Source organism: Ovis aries, chromosome 8, assembly GCF_016772045.2.
Source record: "Ovis aries strain OAR_USU_Benz2616 breed Rambouillet chromosome 8, ARS-UI_Ramb_v3.0, whole genome shotgun sequence".
NCBI classification, from domain to species: domain Eukaryota; kingdom Metazoa; phylum Chordata; class Mammalia; order Artiodactyla; family Bovidae; genus Ovis; species Ovis aries.
In genome coordinates this window covers 60,726,237-60,739,057 of record NC_056061.1, presented here as the reverse complement: position 1 = coordinate 60,739,057, position 12,821 = coordinate 60,726,237, and the positions used below count along the sequence as shown (strand labels likewise).

Below are 12,821 nucleotides of genomic sequence, written 5' to 3'. Positions count from 1 at the left end.
ACTGACTTATCTTTATGAGCAAAACTCAAAAGGCTTCAACACATTTTCCCAACTCATCACTGCCTATCTTTAAAAAGAAGCATCCTAAGAAAACGTTACATACTCTCAAGCAATTCAAGATTTAGCACAGTTCTCATAAATGGTATATAACTGTGAAAAAAAGGAAAGTTGTTTCAGACTCTGTTTTACTCATTAAATACAAGCCAGAATCGTGAAGTCTTTGAATTTTTTTCAGTGAAAATTATGGTATTTATTACTGATCTATTATAGTTTTACCTTATATTTTATTTATCTTTTAACATAGAACTATTTTGCTCAAATTTTCTTGTCTGAAAATAAAGTTTGCCTGTAGTTTTACATAAGTGTTTTCATGATATTAAAATTGAAAGATCTAAAACAGTTACATGATTTTTTTAAATAGTGTTTATCAGAGCCGCTGATACGTTTAGGCAATTTTCAAGGAAAATGGAGCAAGTTCTTTTTTTTTTTTTTTTTTTAAATCAGCTAAATAAGCTGTGAATGAGACCACAATGGTAGCTAAATGTATCATCCATCTTTCAGTTCTAGCAAAATCTGTGAAGAGTCAGCAAGCATCTTTCCCTGTTAAGCATATGTTCAGGTTGTGGTCTTCTGGGTCTTTCATTCTACTGACTTTTTGCTTTTTTTGGTAAGAAATATGATTTTTACTTTCAGAAGGCAGTTGTATTTGCCTGATGTTGAAAGAGTTAATCATCTAGTAATACAAAATTTAGTCACAAGGTACCACAAATAATGTACTTTTAGGATTCCCATAATAACAGAGTACTAGTCAGAGAAACGGCTTCTCCTGAATTAAATTTATGAAGCTAGACTTTAGCAATTAATGTTCTGTTATTAATCAATACTTGCCTACCTCAGAATGTAGGATCTTGTTCTACATTTATTGGTAATTACATCTGATATGAAGCGTTTTGCATGGACCTGGTACTATTTTAAGCACTTTACATGTATTTAAGTTTTCACAATAATCTTATGAGGTTGGTACCATAATTATCCCTCTTTTATGGGAACCAGGACTTGGATCCATACAGTCTGGACTTGGAATACATGCTTTCATTTACTACACAAAACTTTTTAGCAGATTTCCTGAAATATTAGCTTTTGATTGTCTAATATGCAAACCTTTTTTTGTTCCTACAAAACCATTTATTCTTCGTCTCTGTGAAACGTGATTTTTTTGTATTATCTGTACTTTGTGGGAAGTAAAGTTGGAGACCTATTTGTCTTTTTTTTAAGTGGTACCTAGGAGAAGGCAATGGCATCCCACTCCAGTACTCTTGCCTGGAAAATCCCGTGGATGGGGGAGCCTGGAAGGCTGCAGTCCATGGGGTCGCTGACGGTCGGACACAACTGAGCGACTTCACTCTCGCTTTTCACTTTCATGCATTGGAGAAGGAAATGGCAACTCACTCCAGTGTTCTTGCCTGGAGAATCCCAGAGACAGAGGAGCCTGGTGGGCTGCCGTCTGTGGGGTCGCACAGAGTCAGACACGACTGAAGTGACGCAGCAGCAGGCAGAATGCTGACATGTATTGAATATACATGTAGTATTTTATGTAGGATCAAGCCTAGTTTTCAGAGTTGTCAGCATTGTATAATAATTCCAGGTAATGAGCCTGATTTTTCTCTAGGTGGCAGTATGTCCTCTGAGTCAGCATTAACTCTGGAGTGCTTTTCTGTCATTGTGTTTGAAACAAAGCAGATCTTTATTGAGCATCTATTGTGTGCCAAGTTGAACAGGGCTGTGAAACCCAGGAATCAGAACCATGTGCTTTTCCTATCTTTTATACTTCCTAAGTAGTTCATTAAACCTCTGGGAGAATTATAGTTGAACTGAAAAGCAACCTACTGTTGACACTAAACATGATTTTATTTATAGAATTCATATTTATTAATGATCACCTCTGTTGGTCATTGTTGATAGGTGTATTTTTCACATTGTGACATGCTTTACCAGAGTTCATGTGATATATACCTTTACCTTCCTATAAAATTTTTGTTACAGAACTTGCCTAGTAACAATAAGCCCATGGTGTTTATTTATAAGGTCCTATACCTAACCTGTCATATTACTGATGTGCAGTAAATCCATAGAACAGAATTATCCACCCTTAAATTTTATAAAAATAAAGAATGAAAGACATGATCAATACGATTAATTAGTAAATTTGGGTCTAATAATAATAGTGGTAGTTGTAGTAGCTAACATTTATCAAGTATTTCTGCTATCAAGCATTTATTTGTGTATTTATTAAGTATTCCCTACTCTAATTAGCATTTTACATACATTATCTTTACAGTCTTTCCCAGTCCTCGCAAGGTAGATGCCAGTATTATCCTCATTTTGCAGATGGTAAAACTGATGGCCAGGGAAATCAACCTGAATGATGTCACACAGTTGATAAAATGATGTCACTTGCCAGACTGTCTAACTCCAGAGCCTGTGTTTTTAAAACATTAAACTATCTGCTACACTACTAATTTAGTTTTTGTATTTCGTATTTCATGAAGTAACTGAAGAAGGTAGCCATATATACCTGTGGTGAAATGTAGCATTTGTTTTCAATTTTAATATTTAGGAAGACCCCTAAAAATTAAAACTTTGGTTGTCTAGTATCATTATTAATTGTTCACTCCTTTGCAAATGTTGGAGATAATTATAATACATTAAGCCATTATATTCTCAGTATAGTCCAAAATATGAATTTTATTTATTATGTAATATTAAATTTTATTTTAATTAATATTTTAATATAACTACTTTTACAATATCTTTGCAATAAAGTAGTGTCTAGTTGAAATTTGACATCTGTGGTTTTGTGTATAAATTAATGGTGTTCTTGAAGTACAAATTATGAATGATTCAAAAATATTAATATTATACTTGGATAATATTATCCTTATATATTCTATAATATAAGGATAATATATATATCCTATAATATAAGGATAATATAATCCTTATATTTGGATAAGATTAAGCTGTAACATATATAACTGTCTGTAGGTTAACATTTTGGATATCTGTTATTAGATTAGTAGGAGAAATTAAGATCGCATGGCAACCCACTCCAGTATTCTTGCCTGGAGAACCCTTTGGACAGAGAAGTCTGGTGGGCTATGTATGGTCCAGAGCATAGCATAGAGTTGAACACGGCTGAAGTGATTTATCACGTATGCATGCCAAATGTTAAGACATATTAAAGCCACCTGTTTCTTGGTCATATCGTGAAGCATCTGTTTTGATATTACAGACACGATGAATACTCTGATAGAAAGCTTGTGTCATTTAAGGATTCAGGGCCTGTGGAAAATGTAGTCAACAATTCCTGTCCAGGCATTTTGTTATTCTTACATTGGTGCTTTTTAAAATACCCCCAAAACAAAAAAAATGGTACTGTTCGAAATAGACAACAGTGTGGAGGGAAAGGCTGAAGAAGGAACTAGAGCATTTTGGTTCTAGACAAAAGGATATCACTTTCTATTTGACACTGGTCAAAAAATTTATCATTTCTACATGTGTTTTTTCAGCTGAAAAATTAAAATAATTTTCTATCTCATCTCAGTGTTCTGTTAAAGGATAAAATGAAACTAGAAAGCAAAGATATGGAGCATTGATATACGGAGCAGTCTACAGCAGGGAAATCCTAGCTGTTTTCTGTAGCAGTAAACTATTTATTTCTCTAGTTTTGAAGTCTGGGAAGTCCAAGATCAAGGGACTGACAGATTCCGTGTCCAGTGAGAGCCCACTTTCTGATTCATAGATAGCACCTTTTAGCTGTTACTTCATATGGTGGAAGGGGCAAGGGAGCTCTCTGAGGCCTCTTATATAAGGGCACTAAGGCCATTCATGAGGGCTCTGCTCTCATGACCTAATCACCTTCCCAAAGCCTCACCTCCTAATATCATCATCATGGGAGTTAGGACTTCAGGATAGGAATTTTAGGGGAACATAACATTCAGACCACAGAAATTCTCTTCAGGAAGCAAACGTGAAAGGAAAAGGAGGAGGCTGCTACATAACTGCAGAACGCTGAGACACTAAAGCAGTAGACTCACCAGCTTATAGTAATAGTATCATAATTAGAAATAGAAATATTTATGAGGTATCTGGGCTTCCCAGGTGGTGCTAGTAGTGAAGAACCCGCCTGCCAATGCAGAGACAGACAAAGACACAGGTTCAGTCCCTGGATTGGGAAGGTCCCCGGGAGGAGAGCATGGCAACCCACTCCAGTATTCTTGCCTGGAGAGTCCCATGGACAGAGGAGCTTGGTGGGCTACATCCACGGGGTTGCAAAGAGTCGGACATGACTAAAGCGACTTAGCATGCATGCACACATAAGGTATCCAGTAAGATAATTATGTACAGTAACAGGGCTACGTGTAATAACAGATGTTGACCAAAGGTATTAAATGTTGAACCAAAAGGAAATCTTACTGTTAATATAGTGTAAAAGAAAGACTGTGCTATTTTTTAGTTATATTTTTATTATGAAGTTAATAACATAAGTACACATAAATTTTAATAATGACAAACCTTGTATTCTCTTCAAATACAAAAGGCACAGGATTAAAATATCTTATTTCCTCCATTCTTCCTCCTATAAAGATAAAAATCTCCTGAGCAAACCACTTTATTTTTTATGATTAAGCCCAGAACATACGCAAAAGCACTGAACTTATATATATAAATCAGGATAGAGTGTCAGTTGTGAAAACATTTTAAGAACTTTTTTAAATTATGTAAAATGTAGAATCCTAAATTTTATATGAAAGAAGATAAATTTAGAAGTATTTTGGATATAGGAAGGAAAGGAAATGACACAGAAGTTGTCACCTTTGTGTTCTCAGCACCTTGTCCATTGCTTTGCAGTACCACTCAGCACACAGCATGAATTTCTTGTTGACCTCCAAAACTTCAGACCCCCAAAAGGCAGGCAGTGTCTTTGTATTCCCAGGGCCTGCTCTAGTGTACCTCTCAGAGTCATGGAAGGATAGGGATGAGACTGTTAGAACTGAGTTTTCAACATAATTAGTTAGGTTAGAGCTAAATTAACATGAGAAAATGGCAAAGTGAAGAGGTACAGTTATCAAATTGCAACATCATACCCTAATTGTGGCCTATATAATAATGATTTAGAAAGCTTTAAGTGTTAGAAGCATAGAGCTTAAAGGAACTTCAGAAACCACCTATTATAATCTATTTTATAATGAAATAATCTGCACAGTCTTGTACAAATAGATATTTCTAGTGGGTGGAGAAGGGGAAAGAATACAATAACTAGTAAGCAGCCTGTTTGTAGTACCTGAGAAACTGGGTCTTTATGAATATAACTGGACTTCCCTGGTGGCTCAGACGCTAAAGTGTCTGTCTACAATGCGGGAGACCTGGGTTCGATCCCTGGGTTGGGAAGATCCCCTGGAGAAGGAAATGGCAATCCACTCCAGTACTATTGCCTGGAAAATCCCATGGACAGAGGAGCCTGGTAGACTACAGTCCATAGGGTCGCAAAGAGTTGGACACAACTGAGCGGCTTCACTTTCACTTCATATGAATAGTACTGGAGATTGTTTTATGACTCTTCTCAGAACTAGAGGAGCTAAAGATAAAGTAGGGTGTTAATTTGACTCCTTGAAATCTAGTCAGATAGCTTTTCTACAGAAAATTCCCTTTAGACAATAGAAATAAGAATTCATAATTGCATGGGATTTATTTTTGTTATCTGCATCCATTTAGGCCTTTTTAATCCTGTCTGAAAGGCATCTTAATGCTTGGAAAAATAAAGAAATACTTAGGCAATGCCTTTTGTAATTTTACTAGTTAGATAACTTTCTTTTTTAAAAAAGGAAAAATGTTTAGCATAGCATAATGCTTAAAAAATACAGTCTGGCAAAACGAATAAAATATTACCAAAATCTTACTATCCTACTATTCTGTATAGCTGTTGCTTATATTAGCATTGGTGCTTCTAATGAAGTGAAATCATGTTTGACTAATGTGTATTTGTGGGCTTCCTTGTTGGCTTAGTGGTAAAGAATCCACCTGCCAATGCAGGAGACGAGGGTTCAATCCCTGCTTTGGGAAGATCCCCTGGAGAAGGAAATGCAAACCACTCCAGTATTCTTGCCTGGGAAATCCTATGGACAGAGGAGCCTGGCAGGCTATAGTCCACGGGGTCGCAAAAGAGTCAGACACAGCTTAGTGACTAAATGACCCAAGGAGTCAGAAAATGCCATTAATTAGTTAAACCCAGTTTTACTTTCCAGTCATAGTAGCAGAACCTGATGAAACGTGAAAAGGCCAATTTTATTTTTTTAACTTTTTATTTTGTATTGGAATATAGCCAATTAACAATGTTGTGATAGTTTCAGGTGGACAGCAAAGGGAGTCAGCCATACAAATACATGTATCCATTCTCCCCAAACTCCCACCACTCAGCCTGCCACATAGCACTGAGCAGAGTTCCCTAGGCTATACAGTAGGGAAAGGACAATTTTAGAAAGCAAAGATCTTTGCTTTTTGAAGGCAAAGATCATGGAACATGATTTTTACACCTTGATTCATTCATCCCTGACTGATACTAGTGTTAAACGTCCAGTCTTTGAGCACTTTTCTTCTACAGCTTCAAAGTTTCTCTTTGTTCTTTAAACAGTCTTCTATTTGAGGTAGATAAATGTTCTGAGTATTAGGAAAAGAAATCCAAACTGTGTACCGAAAGATAATAGTCAGACCCACAAAAATCTAAGTGTTGGCACAGCTACACTTCCAACTGAGAACAGTAATTGGTGCTGAGGAATGCGCATCACTACAAGGGTAAGTGGTAAGGTGGTCTCCTTCAATTTCGTCCCCTGGTTTTACCACTATCAAAGTCTGCAGGCAGAGAGCCCCTACTGTCCTTGAGCTATTCCTCACTTAGAACCTGTGAATGAAGTAGTCGGAATGAAGTAGTACATGAATATAAAGATTAAAGACCTAAAATTGTTTATACATGCCTTCTCAAGTCCATTCTTCTTGAAACCAAGGTTGATGACTTTTTTAAAAAGTGATCATCTTTTTGTATATTCATGATACTGCTTTATAAACTTTTTTCTTCTGATTAATAATATATTGTGAGAAACTTTCCATCGTGATAATTATACATATGTACATAATTTTAGTGGCTGAATTCCGTTTCATTAAATGAATACACTGATTTATTTAAACAACTGTGGTTGCACAGTTCCACTGTTATATGTTTTTCATTATTTTAAGCAATACTTTAGTACACACCTGCCTACCCTTACTCAGTTTATTCCTTGGGAAAAAAATATCTTGAGGTACAGTGGGTTAGTGGAATAGGCAATAAAAGAAACAGAACTTTCCAATTTGCCTTTTTCTCCTTATTTCTGCTTTAATTATTAGTAAGGTTGGCTATATAGTTCTTGTTTTGTGATTTTTCTATAACTGTCATTTGCCCATTTTTCTGTTGGATTATTTAGTTTTAATTGATTTGGTAGAGATTCTGAATAATAACCCCTTCTATCACTTTCTGTTAGCAGTTTTATCGAGGTATAACTGACAATAAACTGTATATATATATATTTTCTTTTTAGATTTTTTTTTTAGTGTGGACCATTTTAAAGTTTTTATTGAATTTGTTACAATATCATTTCTGTTTTATGTTTTGGTTTTTTGGCTTCTAGGCATGTGGGATTTTAGCTCCGTAACCAGGGATCCACCTTGCATTGTAAGGCAGAATTTTAATCACTGTACCTCCAGGGAAGTCCCCCTAAACTGCATATATTTTAAAAGTACACGCTGATAGGTCAAGTCATATTTATATACTTGTAAGACTATCACCTCAATCAAGATAATGAACATATCCATCGTCCCCCAAAGTTACTTTGTGCTCCTTAGTCATCTCCCTACCTCCTCCTCCCATGAGGCAAACACTGAATTATTTTGAATTTTCTAGATTTGTATATAAGCGAAACAGTATATGCCATATGCTCATTTTGTTGTTGTTGTTCTGGCTTCTGTCACTCATACTTACTTTGAAGTTTGTATTACTTTGTGTTTTAGAGTTTATCAATAGTTCTTTTTTATTTCTGAGTATTATTTTATTGTATTGCTATATCATGGTTTGTTTTTCCATTCACCTGTTGATGGGCATTTGAGTTTTATTTAGTTTTTAGCTACTACAAATAAAGGTGCTATGAATATTCACCTACATGTGTTTGTATAAACATATGTTTTTATTTCTCTTGAGTAAATTCGCAAGAGTAGAAGGGCTGGATCTCTTTGCAGACGTATGTTTTAAGAAGCTGCCAAACTGTTGTCTAAACTGGTTGTATCATTTAATTTTCCTACCAGTAGTCTATGTTTCAGTATCTCTGTATCTTTTCAAAATTTGAAATGGGTAATCCTTTTAATTTTAGACTTTGTAACTGGGTAGAGGGCTATTTCATTTTGATTTTAATTTCCCTATCTTTAATGACTAATGATGGTAACCACCTTTTTGGTGCTCACCATCCATATTTCTTTTTCAGTCAATTGTATGTTCGAATCTCTTGCCCGCTTATAAAATGGGCTTGTTTGTTCTCTGATTGTTGACCTTTGAGAGTTAGGTTTCCTTTGTACATGTGGTGCTGTCAGATATGTGACTTGCAAGTATTTCTCCCTGTTTTTGGCTTTTCTTCTGTCTTAAGAACTTTAAAGAACAGACTTTGAAATTTTTATGAAGTCCAAAACTGCCATTTTTTCTTCTATGGATTTTTAAGTTGCATAATTATATAATCAAGGTAATACTATTTTAAATGATTACTTTTTTTTCCCTTTGTACTTACAGGCATTTAAAAAATTTCAAATCCATTTATTTTAAATGAGATGCCTGTGAAAGCATCCTGAAAATCACAGAGTTACAATAGAGGTGCTATTTCCTTCCTCCTCCTTCCACTCCTCATCGCCCCTGTCATCAAAAACATTCAACTTGTGAGCCTTCTGTTCCACTCTAGAGAATTAATCCAAAGGAAAACCTCCTTTAAAAAAACAAACTACAAAAGCACTTACTCACATACTTCCCAGGTGGCTCAGACACTAAAGAAACTGCCTGCAATGTAGAAGACCTGGGTTTGATCCCTGGGTCAGGAAGATCCCCTGGAGGAGGTCATGGCAACCCGCTGCAATATTCTTGCCTGGAGAATTCCATGCACAGACAAGCCTGGTGGGCTATCGTCTGTGGGGTTGCAAAGAGTCAGACTCAGACTGAGCAATTTAGCACTTTCTTTCACTTTTCTTTGCTACATATGGTCTATAATGAGGGAAAATAGAAAACATTGTAAGTATTTAACAATAGGAGAATACATAAATAAACTGTGGTGCTTCTTTCAATGAGATATTGTAAGGCATTTATAAATGGTAATTATGCAGTTGTAGAAATAGAAAAAAATTACATTTAAATTGAAAAACTGTTAAATTGTATTTACACTCATAACCTTACATAAAATGTACATATGGATAAAGATTAGGAGGGGCATAGAAATATGAAAACAGTTGTTTTAAAAGATAGGTTTGTGAATAATCATTTTTATTGTTTTTATATTTTCTTTAATTCTATTTTGTGTTTTTTTTTTGTACTGTGTGTTCTGTATGTATCTCTTTAAAGCTAGGATCTTATTCCAGTGTGTTATATTTACCAGTCCCAGATACTGCATGGCCTTATGAGGTTACCTGTGAAATCAGTTCGTTTCCTTCTTTATGGTTTTGTCAGTCATGTTGTATTATTATTATGCAGTATTTAAAATGTTTTATGCACTTTCTGATCATGTGTTTAATGCTTCCGTTTCATGGCTTAATTTTTCCATTGTACTTTTACTGTGATGATTAACTAATCATGGACTTGTTTTTTTTCCCAGTTGCCCAGCAGGAGGCTGAAATGTTCCGATGTTACAACGGAACCTTTCCATATCCTGGAATACACCAAAGTCAGGGTGCTTTATGCACCTGCCCTAAACTGCCTCGTCAAGGATCCTTTCAGACTGATGACTGTGTTCCCACTGAACATTCTTCAGTGAAGATGCAACAAGTGAAACAGAAAATCGATTCTGTCACAGTATGTTTATTTCATTTTATGCAGTAGACAATTTGGAAACTTTAAAACTATTTCAATCCTGTTTTACACACCCATGCCAATAAATATTAATTGAATGGAAAAAGTGAGTGTTAGTCACTTAGTCATATCCAACTCTTTGTGACCCCATGGACTATATAGCCCACCATGCTCCTCTGTCCATGTAGATTCTCCAGGCAAGAATACTGGAGTGGATTGCCATGCCCTCCTCCAGAAGATCTTCCCAACCCAGGGATTGAACTCAGGTCTCCTGCATTGCAGGCAGATTCTTTGCCACCCAAACCACTAGGCAATTCCAGTAGTTACTTAAAACTAGGCCTTCTTCTATGTGCATAGTTACTTTCTGGTACTTGTTTTAAAATCACTGACTTCAGTAAGCAAACTAAACTTAGGATAATCTATTATGTTTTCCTGGCCTGATAGATTCTGTAACTATCAGCCCAAGACCTGTTTCTCTATTTCAAAAGTATGTGTCTATAGGCACATATATAGCATATAGGCACACACGCGTACGACAACCAACCAGCCTGGAAAAATACTTAAAATATAAAAGAAACAGCCTTCTTAATATGCAAGAACTAAAAAACAAAGTAGTGAGACTTCAATTAGGAAATGGATAAAAGAAATAAACATGTACTTCCATAAAGAATAGGTACAAGTGTTTCATAAACGTATTTTACAGTTCCATCTCACTTCTAAGAAAGGTAGTGCCACCAAAACCAGATATTTGCTGCAAAACTGGAAAATAGATGATAAAAATGAGAAGGACAATGCTTGGTTAAAAGTCCTGTTTTATTCTGTTAGTGATAAATTACTATACAGTCTTTCTCAAAGTTAAGTGGTAAAATGTATTGAGAAGGTAGAACATCCTTAAAAATCCTTATACTCTTTGACCATAATAATTCTTTTACTGAGAATTAGCCCTAAAGACATGGACTTCACAGGCTTGTTTTTTGTTGTGTTCCCCCTTTTGGTGCATTGCCTGGCACTTAATAAATCATCCCTTCTTCTCCTCCTTTGATAGGAATATTGACCAGTTTTAAACCAAACATAGGAAGAACTACATTGAGACATCTTTAGTTTGGACTGTATTTTCTACCTCTCTCCTTTTCCTTTTTTATAGAGTTATAGAGTGTGAGTTATGCAGATCACACAGGCAAGGGGGATTAGGTTTAGTTGGAATATGGGGGAATTTATATGTCTCATATAAATTTTAGAATATATGACTATAAATTAATGATTTTAATGTTGTAAATCTATATATTTTAACATTTTAAAATAACTGAATAATGCATTGTGTTCCAAATTTTAAGAGGAAGTATGAATAGATAAATGGAGTTTTAAAATTTAGAGAAAAATATTTATTCAGTAGGGGGACAAAAAGGTGGCCTTGTCTAAAATATTGCATGGCAATATGACTTCATCTATAGACCTAAGAGCAACTCACAGACAGACATATAAAAAAAAATTTCCTACAGCCTGTCAGTCTTTACACTGTAAAGCTTAACATTCTGGAATCACCTTGGTCTTGGAGCTTTTTACCTGCACCATCTTTTATAGCTGTCATCCTCAGATAAATGAAAGGATGTAAGAACAAATGAAAGTAGATGTACAGGAAAAATTTTTTTTAATGTATTTCAGAAAAATATTTTTTAAGATATGAAATCAAAGGCAAGGGGGAAATAAACTGAAATAAACTGATACTTTATTATAAGCGAAAAGCTTTTTGTTTTAGAATCATTGATTTATTTAGCTTTTGCTAAACTTTACTTTTAAAAATTATTCAGATGTACGCTTTGGGATTGAGGTAGATCGAGGCTTCCTTTGGAAATGAAAGCCTTGTCTATGTGCTGTGGTTTTGTAAAACCATATATTTCCCGTGTTAAGAGAATTCTTTGAACTTTTTTTCAAATGTTCTCTGCAGATTGTTTTCTCTCAGAATGTAAGTAGTATGTATGGGAGTAAAAGCAAAATGTCATCTTTGTTCCCACGGAAGCTCCATTCTGTTTACATTTTGCAGGCATTTAGGTTCGCTAGATTCCCACCTTTGGTCACAGTGCTTTTTCTCATATTTCCTGAACTGTGTTTTGTTTGTTATTGTTCAATCGCTTAGTCTTGTCCGACTCTTTGCAGTCCCACGGACTGCAGCATGTCAGGCTTCCTTGTCCTTTCCTGTCTTCTGGAATTTGCTCAAACTCATGTCCATTGAGTCGGTGATGCCATCCAACCATCTCATCCTGTCACCTCCTTCTCCGCCTGCCCTCAGTCTTTCCCAGCATCAGGGTCTTTTCCAGTGAGTTGGCTCTTTGCATTAGGTGGTCAAAGTATTAGAGCTTCAGCTTCAGCAGCAGTCCTTCCAATGAATATTTAGGGTTGATTTCCTTTAGGATTGACTGATTTGACCTCCTTGCTGTCCACAGGACTCTCGAGAGTCTTCTCCATTTCAGTAGACCCCAGATTCCTTTTTCTGTTAGGTTTCTGTTACTTAGTTTATAAGAGACTCTGTCATTGGTCTTCTATGTAGAAGTCTAATAGAGAAAACTGTATTATTCTATATTATATAAGACTGTATCCCTGATTATACTTCATTCTTTGTAACCACAGAAGGAATGTTTTTCTAAGAAAATATAGTTCAAGTTTAGGGTGTGATTTGTGTATGTGTGAATTTTGCATA

At 35.4% G+C, this 12,821-nt stretch overlaps 1 protein-coding gene across 23 annotated transcripts in view; it reads left to right on the top strand.

Annotated features, from left to right (window-relative positions):
- Positions 1–12,821, top strand: part of AHI1 (Abelson helper integration site 1) — a 216,515-nt gene that overhangs the window by 74,854 nt on the left and 128,840 nt on the right. For all 23 annotated transcript variants that reach the window (XR_006060634.1, XR_003590152.2, XR_009601649.1 and 20 more), the window contains one exon: positions 9,933–10,129. Coding sequence is in view for 19 of the 23 variants with exons in the window: in XM_060419704.1 (XP_060275687.1) it covers positions 9,933–10,129 (197 nt within the window). In the remaining 4 variants the exon portion in view is untranslated. The remainder of the gene's footprint in view (positions 1–9,932; positions 10,130–12,821) is intronic.